The sequence below is a fragment of the Podarcis erhardii genome (genome assembly GCF_964252035.2).
Source record: "Podarcis erhardii genome assembly, chromosome: 13".
In the NCBI taxonomy this organism is placed as follows: domain Eukaryota; kingdom Metazoa; phylum Chordata; class Lepidosauria; order Squamata; family Lacertidae; genus Podarcis; species Podarcis erhardii.
Window position 1 is genome coordinate 16,597,931 of NC_138502.1, and position 20,235 is coordinate 16,618,165.

Sequence of the window (20,235 nt, forward strand, 5' to 3'; positions counted from 1 at the left end):
TTAGTAAAAGGTAAAGGTAAAGGACCCCTGGACAGTTAAGTCCTGTCAAAGGTGACTATGGGATTGCGGTGCTCATCTTGCTTTCAGGCCGAGGGAGCCAGTGTTTTTACCTTAGTATCCTCAGATGACCTACTACCCAGAAGCAAATCTGCAATATTCTCTTTCCCCTGCCAAATACACTTTAAAAGGTACAATTGTGGCAGTAAGCCCCCACTTCCAAGGTGAGAGCTGGGAACGGATGGGAATGAGGATAGGAATGGAGCCCTGCTCATTCTTGCAAAGTCCCAGTTTCTCTTCCTGTAACATGGATGTGTTGGGGGGTTTAAAAAAAAAAAAATAGAAAAGAAAGAGGAAGCAAGTTCTGGAGAGATGCTAGGAGCCAGGACTTCTGACCTTTCTTGGAAGGTGAACAAAAGCCAGTAGGAAAATCTAATAGTCAAAGGTGTTAGAAGATAAGATTTCTGGGAGTTCCCTCCCCACACACGCCCCAGGGAAACACTGGTGCCTAGTGAGGTGGCACTGGGTTATGGTATTCCTAAGTCCTCAGGTATGAGAACAAGTGAGGAGCTGAGTTTTCGAGACTCAACTCCTGGTTCCTTATAGTCGGATCCTCAACGATGGTTTCAACGATGAAACACACGTTAAAAAAACAAGTCTTATGTTGAGTCCCATCTGCTCCCTCAGCCTCCAGGGCCTTTGGCAGCACTCCACGTCGCGGGCTTATGTTGGCCTTGCCTCAGCCGCATCACTCCTGCCGCTGGGGTTTCTCCAAAGTGCCATCTTTGTCCTTCTGAGAGGCTCGCCCTCTCTGGAGCCCCAGCCCTTTCCCCAGCAGGAAGATGGCCAATGCCCCCAAGTGGATGCAATAATAGATGGAGCTCCAGTAGCGGACGGTGTCCTCGAAGGTGAGCAGCACAAAGCCCATGCACATGTAGTCGTAGGCCCTCATCTTCAGGAACCACTGCACCCAGTCGCCATAGAGACGGCCGGCGGGGGTCAGGTGCCTCAAAAAGCCGCTCTCCATCGCCCCCTCAGCCGCTAGGCAGAGTGGGATGGTAAGGAAGCTGAGGTAGTAGCCGGGGTGAATCCCATGCCAGTATGCAGAGATGAGCATGGTCCAGGCGCTCCTAGGAAGAAAGAGAGCCTTCTCAGTCCAAGAATCCTCCCCTCAGGCCAATTCCAGCACATATCCCAAAACCCTTCACCATTTCTCCTTACACTTCCCTACTTATCAGTCCTTGACTCCTCCATTGCTGTTGTTACACATTGGTCAAGTCAATCCCAGAATCCTTCGCTGCAGCTCTCAAGCCAAGCTTCCCTTTACATTTTGTTGCCTTCCTAGTTCAGCTTATCTACAACCAAGTTGCTGATCTCCTACACTTCTGTCAGCTCTTCCTCTCTTGGCCCACAGCCAACCAGCTATTCATACTCTGCCAAGAACAGTAACAATACTATGTCTGATACTTTTTTTTTTAAATTTTCTATTCTGAAACATAGAACTGAGTCAGCAAGATGACACAATTAACCCAATGGCCTTTTCAAAAAGCCAGGTTTTCACCAATCGCCTGACAAAATATAGTGATGGAGCCCGATGGACCTCACTTGCAAGGAATTCCTCAGGATAGGCATCACAAAAACAAAAACACTACAGCTACTTGACACCAGCCTCACATCCTTAAGTCATGTTATACAGACCTGAAGGATGAAGCAGAAACACCAGAGACTGAGGACCTTGAGGAACTGGCAGGGCCCCCTGAAGTCAAGGCTTAGGCCCTTCAATGCCAACTGCTGTCCAGGAGTGTGGTTTGGGAGGCCACAGTATATAAGGCCTCCCTCTTGAATCTTCCAGCTGCTGGAAATGGCACAAGTCTCTGGCTCACGGCACTGATTCCAGCTTCCTTGCTTTGCTATAAGAATATCCCCTCCCCTCCTGTGGTTTCAAGCAACTGCTGTTTAGAAGCATTACTGCCTCCAACTGTGGAGGAATAGCCATTGTGGACAATAGGCACTTGACCTCCATGAATCTGTCTAATCTTCTTTTATAGCCATCTAAGTTGCTGGCTGTCACATACCTCCTGTGGGAGCAAGTGCCATAGTAAAACAACACATTGTGTGAACAAGGACTTTACCTGTCCCGAATCTTCCAACATTCAGCTTTGTTGGGCGCCCATGATTTCAATGTCATGAAAGAAAAACTTTTCTCTATCCATTTTCTCCATGCCATGCATAATTTCATAAACTTCTGATGTGTGAACACTGCTTTGCCGTGTTGCACTTTAATTGGACAGATGGAGTCTCTGCACTGAACCTTGGTTTGTTTGGACCCTGCTGCATCCACAGCCCTGCTCTCTTGGGTTGACAACATGGGTGAAAGACTTGCGACTGGGCCCTTAAGCCCTTGAGGGCAACTCTTGGAGGGACTCGGGTGACAACTGGAGCAGGTGGGGAGGAATATACCAACTCCTACCATTTCATAGTCTTTCATGCCAACTGCCTTGCTTTCTCCATCTACAGTGGAAGCTCGCGTTATGTTACCCTTGGGTAACGTAAACTTCGGGTTCCGAAAGCGGCAAACCCGGAAGTGTTTTGCCGCTTGCGTAAGAGCAGAAGCGTTCTATCACCGTGCGTGCATGCGCAGAAGCAGTCTCTCCAGTTGTGAAACCTTTGGGATACAGCCAGACCTCCACAACAGATCCCGTTCGCAACCAGGGGTACCACTGTATTCCAGAATGTTCCACTGCACCATCCAAGGTCGCAATAATATTTTTGGCTCAACGTTTAGTTCTTTACTCACTATTGCTCACCTAACTCTCACCTGCATATTTATGCTACTCCCCCTCATGCCTGCATTTCTCTACTCTACCTGTCTTCAAATCAACCAACCAACCAACCAACCAACCAACCATGTATCCCAGAATCCTCCTTACTGGCTGTTCCCAGAACAACCTTCCCTGCAATTCATCTCAGAACCTCAGAGTCCACATTCACACCAATCCACCCCAACAGGCTATCTCCCCCATACCCCCCAATGGTACTGCTTTGCTCACCTTAAGACATAGGACCGGACGGGTGCACTTTTGTAAATGTACTGCGCCAACCACCATTGGACAGTCATGTTCCAGTAGCGCATGCCATCCTTCACCTTCACACAGAAGTCAGTGCCATGTGGATCAATGTTCTTGATTGTCTCATAATCATAGGTGATGCTGGACGCTCCCCCTTCATCCGAGTTGCTTTAGAAATGTAAACAAAACAAGAACATCTTAATGCCCTCATGAATTAACTACTGCAGTGCTCTCTACATTGGGCTACCCTTGAAGACTGTATAGAAGATTTAGCTAGTGTCAGAATATGGCACCTTGCCTTTTGGGGGCAGGACAGTTCCATGCCATTCTCTAAATCTAGCCCATCCTCTACTGCAGACAAGGAACATCTCCTTGACTAACCTGCTGATCGGCACATATTCCACAGTGGGCCCACCGCCTGACCGTGATTTGGCGGTGGTTGGATAGGCACCAAAGGCAGCAGAAATGCAGGCGCATTCAGCGCAGAGCCAGGCGACATAGAAGCGCATGCGGAAGACGAAGAAGATGGGTATCATGTAGAAGATTCGGAACAGAAGTCCCCGTTCGTAGAAGGTGTCGCTCCGGACATATTGGAGGGGGAAGAAGTGAGATGCCACCAGGAAAAAGACCCCAAAGATGGGGATCATTTTCATTCTCGAAAGCAGCGGTTTCCAGCTAGGGATGATTGTGGAGTTAGGCTGGTTCAGCCAATCGTGGTAAGTGCGGTAGCGAAAAAACGGGCCTAGGTGCAAAAGAAAAGAAAAGAAATTGAGATCAATGAGCAGACAGAAATGAATTGTTCCTCAGAAAAACCAAGACACACACAAGTCTCTCATGCAACCACACATCTTAATAAGATAAGTCTTAAGAGGAGGTGTAGCTTGGGTGCTGGGTAAGAGTCTGATGCGCCCTGTAGCCTAGCCCTATGTCTTCTCACGGGATCTGGTGCCATAAGCAGAACCTGCAGGATCTCAGCATTCATTCCAAGCCCTCATTATCTGTCGCAGAAGTAGCGTTCGGATATTTTCGTGCTGTTCTCACAAAGCAGAAAAGGAAAGAACAATCAACGTTACCACACATGAACTAGAAAGACACTAGAAAGATAATGAATGGAGAGAGGAAGAAAGGCATATTATTTCCATAAACACCAAGGGTCAGAGGCATGCTAGTGCTACTACGGATACACACACACACACACACACACACACACACACACACAAATCATGCCACAAAACAAAAAATCAAAAGTCAGCAGCTGTGACAATTAGGGCAACAGGCAAAGGTGAAATATGCTTGGTTCTTTTGACTTCCTGTTCTTATCTCTTACATTGCTTTCTCTTCAAAAGAAAAGTGAAAAAGAAAATGGGAACCCCCAGACCCTCTGTCTCCTGTCATCAATTTTCATATTTTGGTGAAGGGATACAGACTAAAGCTGTGGTAACCATGATTTAAAAAACAAACAAACCCATCCCTAGAATTTGGTGCTGTACACATATTTCACCCTACCCAGTTTGACCACTGCTTTCTGTTAGGTAACTCAGGTACCTGTCATGAGCCCAACATAGCAATAACTGTAGCACAGTATCTCCACCAGTCCGGGCATTTTAGGGATCACGCCAATCAGTGGACTCTTGGCAAATGATGTCACATCCTGTTTCTTCGCCCAAGTGAGTTCTTGTACTTCGTTGGCTAAGCTCACCATCTGGGAGACACAGATTAAGGCATCATGGGAAACGAGCTTCCTAGGGAGCGCCTTGCCCATACCCCCGTCCAAAGCGCAGCCCCTCTTACCTTGAGAGTGAGTAAGAGCTGCACTGCATTGGTGAAAGGTGTTGGCTCTGGGAAGCCAAAGTAGGCAATTGTGCGGAAAAAGAGCAGGTAGGAAAAGGTCCAGCCAAGTGTCAGGTAGTGACAGGCCCTGGTGTGTGTGAGGGGAGAAGCAGATAAAAGGCTGTAAATATTAATGAACTATTCATTATTCTTTAATGAATTGTTCTCCACAGAGGTGTGTCTGGCGTCTTCTTTATGCAGCTTTCGGCAAATGCTAAAGATACACCTCTTTACCCTGGCTTTTGACATTTGAGGTGTATATTTTTAACACTGTGCTTTTGTTTAATAATAATAATAATAATAATAATAATAATAATAATAATAATAATATTATCCACACACACCCCACATTCTACTCTGCCTGTTCCATTCTCACTGACCAATATCCTAATGCTGTAAATTTACTGAAGATATACATTTTCAAGACCTGCCCTATTTCTTTCCCCAGACTGTATTTTTTTTTCAAACTGTGTGTTTTTAATGTTGAATTTAAAATTCTCGTAACCTGCCCTGTGACTTTAGGCTGAAGGGTAGGTAATAAATATAGCAACAACAATGACAGTAAAGTAATAATCTGGTAGAAGTTTGTCCCATTTTCAGGGTCCTGGCTCTCTGTCTCTGTGTCAAAAGGGACAAAACCTTCTTTTCTCTAAACCTGGGAAATGTCTGTGGCCTTCTATGTGATAATCAACTGCCACTTCTATCAGTCCTAGCCAGCATAGCCAGTGGTAGCCCAACCTCTGGAGGACCACTGGCTTATCTGCCCTGCTCTTAAGCCCCCCATTGCTTCAACTTTTCAAACCTCAGAGGTAGAAATTCCGGGAGATCCAATTCCCGCAATCTCAACCTTGCCTGCTAAACTGTAGCCACCTGCAAATAACCAAACCGCGTTTGCAAGGTGTCTTGATTCATCTTACTAGGCCTCCCGGCCCGCCACACAGAACTACAAGAGCCCCCCCTGTGTTTCCTGTTCCACTGCCTCCGAGCATCCTCCTTTACCTTGGTGAGATGTTGATTATCAGCCAAGTCCCCAAGATGGTGATAAGAGAGTGGAGGGTGTGGATGTGGCAGGTAGCCAGCGTGAGCACAAGCCCCGCAGCTGCCCCTCCAAACTGCTTGATCCTCAGGTCTGTGGGGAATAAACAGATGGAAAAAATTCCTCTATTGTGAACAGATCCAACCCAGTGGGTTTGGGAGTTAGGGATTGCAAGTCAGTTCAACAAAGGAGAATGCGGGGAAAGAGACATTAGACCTTGGTGTTAAAGCAAAATATTTACATGCACAGGACACCCCCAGGACAACCATTCAGTCAATTCCCATTACAGAACTTCCTGTTCAAGGTCAGAGAGTAAATGATGGAAAAGACTTCTGCCCAAGACCACTGAGAGCTGCTCCGAAGCAGAGAACATTAAACTAAAGGGAGAAATACTTTTACCCCGAATAAGGCAGCTTTTTGGAGTCCCCATTTCTTGTTTGCACTCCCCCCCCCCCCGCAATCCTTCACCCCCAGAAAAAAAACCCCAAATGGAATATTCCATTCTTATTAATTATTTTATCTATTTTAAAAGTTTATAGCCCACCCTTAATGCAAGGACCCTGGGCTGGAGAACACTACACCCTCAATGAATAACATTCAACACCTTTATGTGCTACTGATAAGGGCTTGAATTCAGAGCAGAAACATACTAGCAACCAGTGCAGACTCTTGCACCTTTTAAAGGTGCACAAAATTCTACTAAGGCTGCAGATTCTCCTGTCATTACAGCCCTGGAATAGTAAAATCCACACTGAGCAGAATACTGAATTCTCCGCAACTAGGCATTTTTATCTTATTATGCCAGGACTTTGTCAGCTAACTGCCTCCCAGTCCATTTACAGACCCAGTTTAAAGAGCTGATTTTAATCAATAGAGCCCAAAACAGCTTGGGACCTTAAGATCCCCTTCAGAAGTCTAGCGACAGGTGTCCCTACCAAGGAGAGGGTATTTTTGGTAGTGCCACTCTGACCATGCAATATGTGCTCCCCAAAGAGGCTCTCCTGGAGTCTTCTCTGTGGTCTGTTCAGCACCAGGTGAACATCTTTTCTTACTCAGCCAGGCTTTTAAATTGTCTTTTAAATCTGGGCTGCTTCATTTGCTCAGGTAAGCTTTATGGCCTTTTACTGTTGACTTCTAATCATGATATTTTGTATTTTGGAGAATTGCTTTTGTCTGTTTTGTTTGCCTGCTACCCAGGGAATTAGCAAGATTTCTGTATCACTTCATTAAAAACACACACACATAGACCACAGCTGCATAGATGGACAGCTATATAAATGCAACATATCAAAAGAAAGAACTTCATCTCAGGGCCTTAGGAGTCCTTGGGCAATGCTGGGTTGCTTAAATCTGACTCTGCAACAGTCGTCGTCCCCCCCTAGACACGACGTCATCTCCTCCAACTCACTCTGGCCACCCAGATTTAGCACTCACCCCCTTTCTTGAAGAGGAAGCCGATGGGGATGGAAACGAGAAGGACTGCCAAGTAGATGACTTCATCGGGTGACATTGTGGCTGGCAAGAGATGCAGAGAGTCAGAACAGGCTGTGCAGAATGGTTTGGAGAGATTAATGCTGGGAATACTGGAAATAACCAGGGAGAAGGCTGTGCTACTGGTCCAGCAGGTGGTTTGAGGTAGGGTGAATATCTTTGAAGGAAGTGACCCAGATGCTTGGGGCTGCATATTAATATGATACCAGAAAGGTAAAAGCAAGGTTGTCAAGGCACCTGGATTCTTGTATCAAAGGAGGGAAAACCTAAGGGATGGTGGTGTAAAGCAATAATAATCTTGCAGCATGCTAGTACTCGGGTGGGGGTGGGACTGGGAGGGAGGGGATAGTCACCCAATGAAACGGATGAGCAATATATTCAGGACAAAGGAAAGACAGGACCTCTTCACACACAATGCCTGATTAATTTAGGCAATTTAGGGAAGAAAGTGAATTCAGAGAGGGCAGGTGTATTATTCATTACATTTATAGGTAAAGGTAAAGGGACCCCTGACCATTAGGTCCAGTCGTGACCGACTCTGGTGTTGCGGTGCTCATCTCTCTTTATCGGCCGAGGGAGCCGGCGTACAGCTTCCGGGTCATGTGGCCAGCATGACTAAGCCACTTCTGGAGAACCAGAGCAGCGCACGGAAACACCGTTTACCTTCCCTCCGGAGTGGTACCTATTTATCTACTTGCACTTTGACATGCTTTTGAACTGCTAGGTTGGCAGGAGCAGGGACTGAGCAACGGGAGCTCTCCCCGTTGCGGGGATTTGAACCACCGACCTTCTGATCAGTAAGTCCTAGGCTCTGTGGTTTAACCCACAGCACCACCCGAGTCTTCATTTTGTTCCAAGGAGCTCAAGGCAGTTTACATGGTTCTCCTCTCCTTGTTTTATCCTCACAACAACTCCAAGAAACAGGGACTAGCACAAGCTCACCCAGGGAGCTTCATGGCTGCATGGGGATTCAAACCCTGGTTTGCCAGTTCCTAATCCAGCACTCTAACAGTTACACCATGCAGGCTCTCACTGTATTAGTCAATGGCTACCAGTCATGACAGGATGAAACCTGGAAGGAAATCTTGCCTCTGTGGAGGGCTTCTCCTCAGTGCTCTAACTCAGTCGCCTTCCAGATATTGTTGACATTCAACTCCCATCATCCCCAGTCAGCTTAGCCAAGCGGCAGGGATGATGGGAGTCATAGTCCAACAACAAATGGGGACACAAGGTTGAAGAACACTGCTCCATTCCATTCCCACCCAAGTTTCAGGTTGTCGGAGAGACAAACTTATGTAAACTAATGATGAAAGTTTGCAAATTCCATCAAATAACCTCAAACGTAGAAGGATTAATAGTTGGATGTAGCGGTTTGTTTATACAGATTATAAACTTCCACCAGACTGCAGCAAAGTCCTCTGGTGCAGCTTGGCTTCAAAGAAGTCTTAAGTAATGAGTTAAGTTTTTGTGAGACACCAATAAAAAGCATTTCTGAATACCATCCATCTGAAGCAACATATGACGTTTCCCTCTAGCCTTGTGAGATGATCCGTCTGGTTGCAACCAGCAAGTAAACTTTCTCAGCAAGAGAAGCATTACCCCTTTCAAACAATTATAATAAAAAATATTTAGTGTCTAGGATCACTGTTTCCTCAATAACGTCCCCAATTTCTTTTATCCTCTGTTCCCAGAAGGGATCTTAGGGTCTCTTATTTGAAGGGGGTTTTTTTGTACTTCTGCAGATCTTATGGTAGGAATGGGGAGCTTGTGGAATTACTGGAATGCAACTCATCACCCCTAATCATGGCCCTCCCCCAAACAGCATTCTTATGCCTTTAACACAGGAGTAAATGATGGCCTTCCAGGTGTTGAGACTGCAATTCCCATCAGCCCCAACCACCATAAACAATAGTCAGGGATGCTGGGAGTTGTAGTCCAGCAACACCTAAAGAACTGCAGGTTAGCCACCCTTGCCTGATGTCCAGCCAGCAGAAATATAACAGCTGGTGCTTATTCTATCACTTCATCTCTGTGGCAGGAAAGGCACCACCTGTTCAACTTCTGCCTGCTAGGTGGGGAACATGTGGCCCTCCAGATTTTGTTGAACTACAATTTCTAGCCAATGTAGCTAGTGGCCAGGAGTTCCTAGAGTTGTAGTCTATCAACATCTGGAGGGCCACAGGCTCCCCATCCCTGTGTTAAAGGCACAGAGGAGCACTGCCGGAGGAGAAAGTTGGCAACTCTATTTTGGGATTGGAATCCCCACTCAAAGCATCCCAGGTGGAGTAGTCCAGCTTTATACCATTCTAAGGCTACTTCTACAATATTCATTTAAAGCGATATCATACGTATCCTGCAGATGGGGCCTTAGGATGTTACGTGTGTTAAAAGGTAAAAAATCTGCTTTTTCTTAAGCATCTTCCCTATGGATTGTGCAGGCTACTGAAAGGTGGGGCAGCTTGTGGGGACCAAACAGGGGTCAAGGGTATGAGCCAGGTCTCTTTGCTTTCTTCTAAGAAGGAGAGTGGATAAAGTAATAGAATCATAGGCTTGTAGAGTTGGAAGGGACCACGAGGGTCATCTAGTCCAACCCCTGCAATGCAGGAATCTTGTTGGGGCTCAAACCCACAACACCGAGATTAGGAGTCTCATGCTCTACCGACTGAGTCACACGCAGAAAGAACTGTCAGCTGCAGGCTACCACACCTTTCAGAGTTGCACAGAACAAAACAAGAAGACACACTGGGTGAGGAAACCCCCCTCTTTTTACTGATTGATTTGATTGTATTTGTATCCCACTCTTCAGCCCAAAAGGCTCCCAGAGTGGCTTATGTACAATCAATTAAAACAAGACAATCCCTGTCTGCAGGCCTACAATAATAATATGGGGGGGGGGGGACACGACACACAAGGGGAAAGGGACAGGGAGGGAAGAGGAAAAAAACCAATTTTGTGCAACTCTGAAAAGTACAGGTGCTCTCTTTCTGCCTTGCTCCCAGCCTTCTACATTCCGAGCTTCATTTACAAAGACAGATTACAAGGCAACCCCCCTTTCCTCCTGTCCCCGCTGGGGATGACTGTAGCTGAACACACCCAGACCAGTTTCCACACACTCCACCCCCACCACTTTCTCCCCATTCCTCTGTGCTGATGTCCTTGTCTCCCTATAATCCCTCGCCTCACTCCTCCACCCCATGCTTTCTATATTTAAATAGGAATCCTTCAGCTAGATTAAAAGCAAGTGTCTATCTAAGGAGTCCAGCGAGACGCACACAGAGAGCACACACACACACACACTCTTCCCCACCAGTGAATCACTAGACTAGAGTTTGCAGCAGGCCTGTACCATGCATAGTTTTGCAGGCCAACCGCAGCCCATCCCACTTTGCCTGGCATCCCTTGGGTAGGGGGAGAATTCCAAATACTCATTACTTGCAACCCTTAGCCAAACCTTTGGAGGAACAGCTAATGTCCACCCAAGCCCATCCGACATAGGGATGAGAGAATCCCTGCATCGCAATGTCTACACATCTCCTTCCCTTGCTGGATTCAGAGGTAAATGCTGGGGCTGACTCCAATTCCCCCTGCAAATTTGCAGCTTCGTGGCCCACCTCCATCAAAGGCTCCTTCACTGGCATGAGTTGCTGGGGGAGGGAAAGCCTTGTGTGCTGTTGAAGTAGGCAAGGGTATTGTTGCTGAGAGCAAAGACATGGACTAAAGTGGGGGTAGAGGGGGCAGAAAGACCTGCTAGGTGAGGAAAGTAGAGCGAGTTGAGAGAGGAAGTGCAGAGAATCATGGAAAGTTGGGTGGTTTTCTGTGTGAGGAATAGATAGAGGTATATAGACAGGAGTGTTATGCAAAGGACAGGAAAATAGGAAGTAGATAAGAAATTAAGCTGAAGAGACACTGAAGAGGGTGGGGGACCCTAAGGGTCCATACATTGAAAAGTCCCAGGACCTGTAGTTTGTTAAGGTTGCTGGGAATTGTAGCTCTGTGTTAAACTACAGTTCCCATGATCCTTTGAGAGGGAGTGAACAGACGTCTTGACATGCCCCGCTACAGGTGAGAAAGTGCTCTGTTCAGAGAGACTTGATGGTGCAGAGGGAAGTGCACATTATGGGAGGCAGGAATAAAAACAGTTAATAAGGGCTAAAAGGAAAAGGAAAACTCCTCTGAGTTAGAGTGGCCTAAGGAACTTGCCTAAAGCAAAAATCTGCTATGAAATTACTAGTTTTTTAAACGTCCGAGGAATTTGGAGTGGAGCTACAGGTTTTATTTTTTTGTTTTAATAAGATGGGACAACAGAGCCGGAGAGGTTTAACCTAGAGAATATAAGATTAAGCAAGCAGTTTTCACATACATGGAAGGGCTGCCATGCAGAAGACAAGGCAGAATTGTTACCTGTTGCTCCAGGGAGCAAGACTATCCAAATTTGCAGGGAAGCAGATAAACATTAGGAGGAACTTCCTGACAGTATCAGCTGTTGGGCAGTGGAGCAGGCTGGGGGTGCTTCAGCAGAGGCTGAACAGCCACATGCCAGGGATGTTGTAGTTGCATCTGTTCATTTCTTAGCAAAGCACAACTTGAGCCAATTCTTTTTCCATTGGGAAAAGAAATGCCACCTACTTAATTTCGCCCTTGTGTACAGCTATAATTGTGCTTGGAAGACTTTCTAGAAAACATCATGGCAATGCTCCTTTAACCTTTGCCAAATACTTCCTTGCCCACTCTCCATACATCAGATGGGAGCTGCAGTCCCAAACATCTGAAGGGCACCAGGTTGGCTGGGTTAGGATACCGAAGGTGGAAAAGCTTCAGTGGAATTCCTGTAGTAGAGCAAGAAGAATATTCAGCCCTAAATTTAGATCCTCTGGGTATGTGCAGAATGCATTCCCCCAGTTAACAGCACTAAACAACCCCAGTAAATCTGGGGTTACAGGTAAGAGCTAATCATTTGCCTGCTTAGGAGCAAAACACAACGACTTGTCAACCCACAGGGCTCCACCAACCACAAAATGAAAGGGGGAAAAAAATTATTGGTAGCATATTTCTGTGGGGTTTTTCATCTGATGAGGAATGTAAGGAAGAATATTTTTTAAAATCCTCTGGGAAACTAGAGGGGAAAAGAAGTGGTAGCGTCATTCCTCAGCTAGGTGTTACACGCACATACCAGATTAAAATGGGAAGAAAAACATTGAATGCAATGATGTAGCCCTTGTGAGGAAGAGATCTATCAAAAAGCAGGGTTCAGGGAGACAGGCGCTGCACACCCCGGGTGGGTGATTTTAAGGCTATAACTACACTGTATAATACCTGAAAATAGAGCACCAAGACGTGCTGGCTCCTATTTATCCCCGCTATACTCCTGGGTAAGTCATCTGTTCCCCATCTAGATCTTATGCCTGAGCAAAAAATAAAATAAAATTGCCCCATCTATGCTTGACAGCGATCTAGGGAACCCTGGAGCTCTGGCTCCTAGCCTTAGGCCCCATACTGGTGAGCCACTAAAACCCGCTTCATCCTTTCCCATGGAACCCAGGAGTCCGGCTTCCCAGCACCACCCAGATTTCCCAAATCAACCACCCCGCCCGGCACTCACCTCTTCGGAGGGCCCTTTCAGCACGTGCTGCTGCCCAAAGGGGGAATCGAGAGCGGGGCTGAAGGAGGGAAGGGCAAGAAGCGGCAGCCTGGGAGCGCGATGCAAAGAGCTCAGCTCCTTGCAAAATCCATTTCTGAGATGGCTGCCCCACCTCCCCCTTCGCCTCCAAGCAGCCTTGCAAAACAATTTCTCAATCTTAGGTGCGCGCTTCCTGTCCCTCTTGCACAGTTTCCTTTGCTTTGCAGGATGAACTGTGCGCGATGGAAGGGGAGGCGATGTGTGCATGCTTCCCCACCCTCCTTCTCATCCTCCTCCTCCTCCTCCTCCTCCTTTGCACCGCCTCTGTCTTCCCAAGACCAAGCCATTGGCTCCTTCTCGGACCGTCTATTGGCCAGCGGAGCCATCGCTCCAAGCTCTTCGGCTGTGGCGAAAGAGTGATTGGAGGGTCATTTAGAGCAAGGGGGCGGGGACTAAGGGGAGGAAAATATCTCCGGGATTCTCACGCAAGAGGAACCTCATGGCTTAAAAGCAAAAGGCGATCCGGTGTGAAAGTGGTTTATGGTATTAAAACGGGTTGGGGAGGGTGCTGGACTCCTGGGAAGGAGGAAGGGGCAGGGGTCTGGTGATTTAGGGAAGGCTCTTGATTTTGGGGTGATGTTGCAAGAAACGAAGATGCTGTGTCAGCCAGGGGAGGGAGAGTACATCGTCCCAACCTTTGCTAGCAGCCTACTCTTCACCTGGTATATTAATTACTTAAATTTGTATACCGCCCTTTATCCGAAGATCAGACGTAAGATCCGTTGGTCATAATAATCGCTGTTGTCTGAAACTTGAAGTTTATGGCTTAGTTAAGTGTGTGTGTAGTTTCAGACTTGCGGTGCAATATGCATGTATTTGCTTCCCTTTGCATAAAGCCGTTTATTCCAGAGAGGTGACCCCAACCAATCCACCGCAAGCACCCCAAGCATACCCCCACCCTGCCACCCATTTTATTCTTATTTATGTCCCTGGACCAGTCATAATTTATTCAGGATGCTTACAACCCATTGTATTGCTGCTGTGTTTCTGTTCAGGGAGAGAGAAGAGATTGGCCAACATATCTTTTTGGGTTCTGGGAGCAGAGAGATTATGCTGCTTTGCTTTAAGCAGCATAAGAGAACCCTTATAAACAATAAAACTATTTACATACATTACAAACCTATTAAATAGTGGAGAGGGCAGATTAAAGACAACCCACTTGTTTTTTAAAAAGGTGATCTGTAAAGTAACCTGCCTCTGCTATTTTAGGTACATTTCACTGCTTAGTATAAGAACCTCCGACAACCAATTGCCTTTACCCCTAAGGCTGCTGGCAAAACCTTTCAAAGGAGTGGATCCCACCACCCTCCCAAAAAACCTTGAAGTTAAGTAATTGTTATAGTATTTTTGTGGTTGTTCCTTTCCCATCTTCTCAGGGAAGCACAGGTACAGGCTGAGGCATGATCCGAATCCACATCTTGGAGGGAAAGGCTTTTGTGTGGAATGCTGCTGATGCGCGGAGATTACGGGAGGAACATCGTATTGTCGGCACACTGGTTGGAGCGTTAGCTCGGAAGCCGCGGCAGAATGTGCGGCTGGGGCTGCCCCTGCAGCTGCTCCCAGAAGAGGTCCGGCTACTAGCAGAAAAGGGGTTGGCAGCCTTGTTCAAAAACGCAGCATCGCAACCCCTTCGAGATGATAAAAACCAGGTGATGGTTTAACCAATCGTTGCTAGTTCTCTAAAGAAGAAGAAAAAACCCAAACCTGGAGCAAAAGTGAAGGATGCTCTGCTTACTGTATTATTTGCTGTATAAGATGCACCAGACCACAAGACACACATAGTTTTTGGAGGAGGAAAACAAGAAAAAAAAAATTCTGAATCTCAGAAGCCAGAACAGCAAGAGGGATCGCTGCGCAGTGAAAGCAGCAATCCCTCTTGCTGTTCTGGCTTCTGTGATAGCTGCACAGCCTGCATTCGCTCCATAAGACGCACAGACATTTCCCCTTACTTTTTAGGAGGGAAAACGTGAGTCTTATAGAGCAAAAAATACGGTAATTGCTGCAAATTGTGCAGTGTAGATCAAGGACCACCAACCTTTTTGAACCCCAGGGCACATTTGCAAACCAGAGGCACTGTTGTGGGACCCAAACACACACTGCAGCCGAGCACACACTGCAACTTATTATATTGGCTAAAACAGAATACTTCTTTCAAGCCTAATTTCATTGGGGTGGCATGAGGACCCAGTGGGCACCAGGGAAGGTCTCTGTGGACATGTGTGTGCCCGTGGGTGATTTATATGCATGGTGTGGATGTGGTCAGAGAAAGGGCAGAGCTGAACTTGCTTCTCTGTGTCTGCAGGATCCTTCAGCCCTTAAGGAGGTGGCTGCCTACCAAAACGAGCAAGAGGAGAGCTATCAGGAGCAGGTTCGGCTGGCGGCTGAACAGAGGAAAGCTGTGCTGGGTACTCTTGCAGAACGTATAGCCCAGGGCCGAGCAAAGAAACGGCGGCAGGAAGAGGGAGGTGAGCGTCAACGTTTGCTATGTGGCAACTATTTTGCTTTATTTGGAAGTGCCCCAGGAAGCTGCAGGGGGTAACTTAAAGGACTCCTGGAAGGTTAAGTCCAGTCAGAGGTGACTGTGGGGTTGCCGTGTTCATCTTGCTTTCAGGCCGACGGAGCCGGCGTTTGTCCACAGACAGCTTTCTGGGTCATGTAGCCAGCATGACTAAACAGTTTCTGGCACAACGCGATACCGTGACAGAAACCAGAGCGCACGGAAACGCTGTTTACCTTCCCACCGCAGTGGTACCTATTTATCTACTTGCCTCGTGTGCTCTCAAACTGCTAGATTGGCAGGAGCTGGAACAGAGCAACTGAAGCTCACTCTGTCGCAGGGATTCGAACTGCTGGCGTTCTAGTCGGCAAGCCCAAGAGGCTCAGTGGTTTAGACCATAGCCCCACCCGCGTCCCTTGCAGGAGGACTAAACTATGACTGGTATAGGTTAGGGGTGAGGAAACAGTGGTCTTCCGGATGTTCCTGGACTCCACTCCCATCTTCCCTGACTATTGGCAGTGCTGGCTGGGGCTGATGGGAGTGGGAGTCCCAGAACCTATGGAGGACAGAGAAAAATATTTTCTCCTCAGTTGTGGCAGTAGCACTCAGGGCGCAATAATGACAGATTTTTGGATGGCTTTAAAAGAGGATTAGACAAATTCATGGAGAGTAAGACTGCCTGTGGCTACTAGTCATAGAGTTGTGGAGTGTGAAGACACCCCAAGGGGGGGGGTGTTACTGGGTTATCGTTTTTATTTTGATTATATATTTTGATTTTGTTCTGTGAACCACCCTGAGACCTCCGGGTATAGGGTGGTATATAAATAAAAAATAAAAATAAATAGTCCAACCTGCTGCAATGCAGGAATCTTTTTGCCCAACGTGGGGCTCGAACCCACAACCCTGATATTGAGAGTCTCATGCTCTACCAACTGAGCTACTGTAGTCAGGAGAGCTATGCTCTGCCTCCACAGTTGGAGGCAACAATGCTTCTGAATGCCAGTTGCTGGAAACTGCAGGAGGGGAGAGGGCTCTTGTGCTCATGTCCAGCTTATTGGCTTCCCACTTCCTGGCTGGCTGCTGTGAGAACAGGATGCTGGACTAGTTAGGCCTTCAGCCTGATCCAGCAGGGCTGTTTTCAAGATGCGGCAAGGGAAAACCAGCCTGCCTGCTTTTTTGGAGCACCGGCAAAGAAAAGCCTAATAGCCAGCTTTCCCCAAATGGCTCTGTAAAAAGCCATGAAAGAAGAGTCTATTGCATCAGGCCAGTAGCTCCTCTAGTCCAGCATTTTGTTCTCAGTGGCTAACTAGATGTCTAACCACATCTTAGCTGAATAAGGAAATACCGTATTTTTTGCTCTATAAGACTCACTTTTCCCATCCTAAAAAGTAAGGGGAAATGTGTGTGCGTCTTATGGAGTGAATGCAGGCTGCACAGCTATCCCAAAAGCCAGAACAGCAAGAGGGATTGCTGCTTTCACTGCGCAGTGATCCCTCTTGCTGTTCTGGCTTCTGAGATTCAGAATATTTTTTTTCTTGTTTTCCTTCTCCAAAAACTAGGTGCGTCTTGTGGTCTGGCGCGTCTTATAGAGCGAAAAATACGGTACTTAAAGGAAGGATCTAAGTGGGCTTCCCTTGGGGAGAGCTTTGCTTAATCTTGGCACCACAACCAAGAAGGTCCTGCCCTGGTACCTATCTGTTATAGCTCAGGCTGTTGGTGGTAATGACTAGACAAGGACCACAGCCACAGAAGGGAATACATGGAAGAAGGTAGTCCTTAAGGTAGCCCGGTTACAAGCCACTCTGTATTATATTTCCAGATCCTCCTGCAGAACCGGAATCCACCTTTGTGCTTCCTCGACAATCTATGATGGTCCAGCTCCCAACAGAACGAGTACATCCAGGCCCAGAAGAAGAGGTGGACTGGCATGTCCAATCCCAAGACTGGCCTTACGCTGGACAGGAGGACCACGAGCTACGTTACCGCATTTTCCAGAATCTTTGGGAACGGGGCTACTACGTCACCAGTGGGAGCAAATTTGGGGGCGACTTCCTTGTTTATCCAGGTAGTGGCAGGCTTGTGGATCTTGGGGAATCCAAGCCGGGGGTGGGGTGACAAATGCTATGGTTTTCAGAGTCTGCCCCTCTGAGCAGAGAGCATGATATCAATGCTCCCCTGCGTCACAAAGGCAAATACGAATAATAAAAAGCTGAGCAATCTTATCCTGCGTTTTTGCCTCTTAGCCCAGGAGTGAATGGAATATTTGCTGAAAGGCCTAGCCGGCCCTCTATTGAAAGGGTGAGAGGCATTTAAAGAGGCAGGCAGGATTCCTGGCCCCGTCTTGAATAAACAAATTCCTCCCTCTGTCCTTGCACACAGGGATTCAGAGTCCTGTTCTGCTTTGCAGTGAATAGCAGCCTTCCTTTCTATAGTGAATACAGGTCTGCTGAAAATGGGGAAGGCAGGAGTACTCTAATGGTTTGAGGAGTAATGTCTACAGAATAAAATACTGCATTTCTTTGGTTTGCTGTACATCGCCTTGAAATCTCCTTGGGATGAAGGGAAGTGCAGAAATTAAAGAACATGTGTATGTAGATAGAACTCTGAAGTAGGTAAAGGTAAAGGGTAAAGGGACCCCTGACCGTTAGGTCCAGTCGTGGCCGACTCTGGGGTTGCGGCACTCATCTCGCTTTATTGGCTGAGGGAGCCGGCGTACAGCTTCCGGGTCATGCGGCCAGCATGACTAAGCCGCTTCTGGCAAACCAGAGCAGCGCATGGAAACGCTGTTTACCTTCCCACCGGAGCGGTACCTATTTATCTACTTGCACTTTGACGTGCTTTCGAACTGCTAGGTTGGCAGGAGCAGGGACCGAGCAACGGGAGCTCACCCCGTCGCGGGGATTTGAACCGTCGACCTTCTGATCGGCAAGTCCTAGGCTCTGTGGTTTAACCCACAGCGCCACCCGCGTCTGAAGTGGGACTATACAACAAATTATGACAGGGTTGAATGCCTCTGTACAAGGTTCTTGCCATGCTATTCCATTTGCCTTCCAGGCAGGAAATTCTGTCTGAAACCCTAGAGCCACTGCCAGCCAGCATAGTCTTCTGAAATCGAGTGTTTAAAGTAGGAAGACTTGCAAAGCTATGCATTTGACACGTGGGTGACATCATGATGATGTCATCATGTGATAGGTGGATTTGATGACTGAAAGATTTGGCCCACACAGCCGAAAAGTTCCCCACCCCTGGTATTGACAGTGGTCTGATGGTAGAAGGGACTTTGCCCGCCTGCCACAAACTTACAAAATCCCAAGCACTTAGCCCCCGCTTTTTTTGCAGCACTGCTGCTCCCAGGGTTCTTGCTGGGCAGGTAGTGGTTGCTGCTAACCTTAGGAAAAAAGACTTGCCCTTTCCTTGACTCAAGGACATTTTTTGCTATGGCAACATTCAAAACGGCTTCGTTCTAGAATGAAGAGCAATTGTTAAGGAGGGAGGAAGCCAACGGGCTATTTCCCTCTTCTAACCTCGCCTTCCTCCCTCCCTCCTACAGGTGACCCCATGCGTTTCCATGCCCATTACATTGCCCTGTGTGTCTCTAAAGACACCCCTCTCTCCCTGTGTGATGTTGTCAGCGCAGGACGCCTCGGCACCAACGTGAAGAAGACGGTGCTGCTGTGTTCGGTGGACCAGGATGGGACTGCAGTCTTTACGTCCTTGCAGTGGAGTGGGATGCAGTGAGAACAGGATGCCAGTGGTGATTGAGGGTTGCCGTTCTGACAGTGGCGCGGGGCTGGGCTTAAGCTATTATAGCACAGTCTACTCCGGCTGTTCTCTTACTTCGTTTACAGTTAACCCTGCACATTACAATTGTGCAAATGACTGTCGTGTGTGTAGTCTCCCAGCAGACATCTCCATGTGTGAATGTCTCATGGAGGGCAGCTCTGTGTACATAAATAAGATGGCCAAGGAGAAATACTTGGACTGACTTTGGCAGCGTTTCTGCAGTAGTGTAATTTGTCTTTTTCCAGCTGCCCGGAGACAAGGTTTGTGCGTGCTCAGAAATAAAGGGAAGAGATTCGAGCCTTATCAGGGGAAACCTTTTGCAGCCCAATTCCACATTCCTCCATAGGCAACCTTTGTGGGGGGTGAACAGCCTGTGGTGAATTGGTGGGGCCAGCAACAGCTGTGAGTCTTCCTTTATTTATTGAAAGCTACATTCAGGCAGGGGGACGCGGGTGGTGCTGTGGGTTAAACCACAGAGCCTAGGACTTGCTGATCAGGTTGGCGGTTCGAATCCCCGCGACGGGGCGAGCTCTCGTTGCTCCTGCCAACCTAGCAGTTCGAAAGCACGTCAAAGTGCAAGTAGATAAATAGGTACCGCTCCAGCGGGAAGGTGTACGGAGTTTCCGTGCGCTGCTCTGGTTCGCCAGAAGCGGCTTAGTCATGCTGGCCACATGACCCGGAGGCTGTACGCCGGCTCCCTCAGCAATAAAGCAAGATGAGCGCTGCAACCTCAGAGTCGGCCACGACTGGACCTAATGGTCAGGGGTCTCTTTACCTTTACATTCAGGCAGAGGCCTCTCTGCTTGCAACTACAAACCCCTCTACCCACGCAGGTGAGCAAGAGGCGTCATACTTC

The 20,235-nt window shown here is 47.6% G+C and overlaps 2 protein-coding genes and 1 long non-coding RNA gene across 6 annotated transcripts; 2 read left to right on the forward strand and 1 right to left on the reverse strand.

The window, feature by feature from the left end:
• Positions 1–327: 327 nt before the first annotated feature.
• MBOAT7 (membrane bound acylglycerophosphatidylinositol O-acyltransferase MBOAT7) lies at positions 328–13,325 on the reverse strand. Its single transcript, XM_081836678.1, has 8 exons — positions 13,022–13,325; positions 7,366–7,446; positions 5,895–6,024; positions 4,857–4,983; positions 4,611–4,767; positions 3,447–3,807; positions 3,048–3,233; positions 328–1,127 (listed from the first exon to the last, which is right to left on the reverse strand). Exons 2-8 carry the CDS (start codon positions 7,439–7,441, stop codon positions 746–748), a joined length of 1,419 nt encoding a protein of 472 aa, XP_081692804.1. The 5' UTR covers positions 7,442–7,446; positions 13,022–13,325; the 3' UTR covers positions 328–745.
• LOC309327420 lies at positions 7,453–13,015 on the forward strand. Its single transcript, XR_014150538.1, has 3 exons — positions 7,453–7,913; positions 8,263–11,704; positions 11,736–13,015. It is a non-coding gene; the product is annotated as an uncharacterized lncRNA (long non-coding RNA).
• Positions 13,326–13,484: 159 nt separating the features above from the next.
• On the forward strand, positions 13,485–19,692 carry TSEN34 (tRNA splicing endonuclease subunit 34). Of its 4 annotated transcripts, none has more exons than XM_081837474.1 (5): positions 13,485–13,564; positions 14,476–14,748; positions 15,402–15,564; positions 17,416–17,661; positions 19,147–19,692. In XM_081837474.1, the coding sequence occupies exons 2-5, from the start codon at positions 14,500–14,502 to the stop codon at positions 19,332–19,334; spliced, it is 846 nt and encodes a 281-aa protein (XP_081693600.1). In that variant the 5' UTR covers positions 13,485–13,564; positions 14,476–14,499; the 3' UTR covers positions 19,335–19,692. The 4 variants fall into 4 exon arrangements, with proteins under 4 accessions (XP_081693600.1, XP_081693603.1, XP_081693602.1 ...); XM_081837477.1 differs by having other exon boundaries at positions 13,497–13,566; positions 14,492–14,748; XM_081837476.1 differs by having other exon boundaries at positions 13,512–13,556.
• The last annotated feature ends 543 nt before the right edge of the window (positions 19,693–20,235 follow it).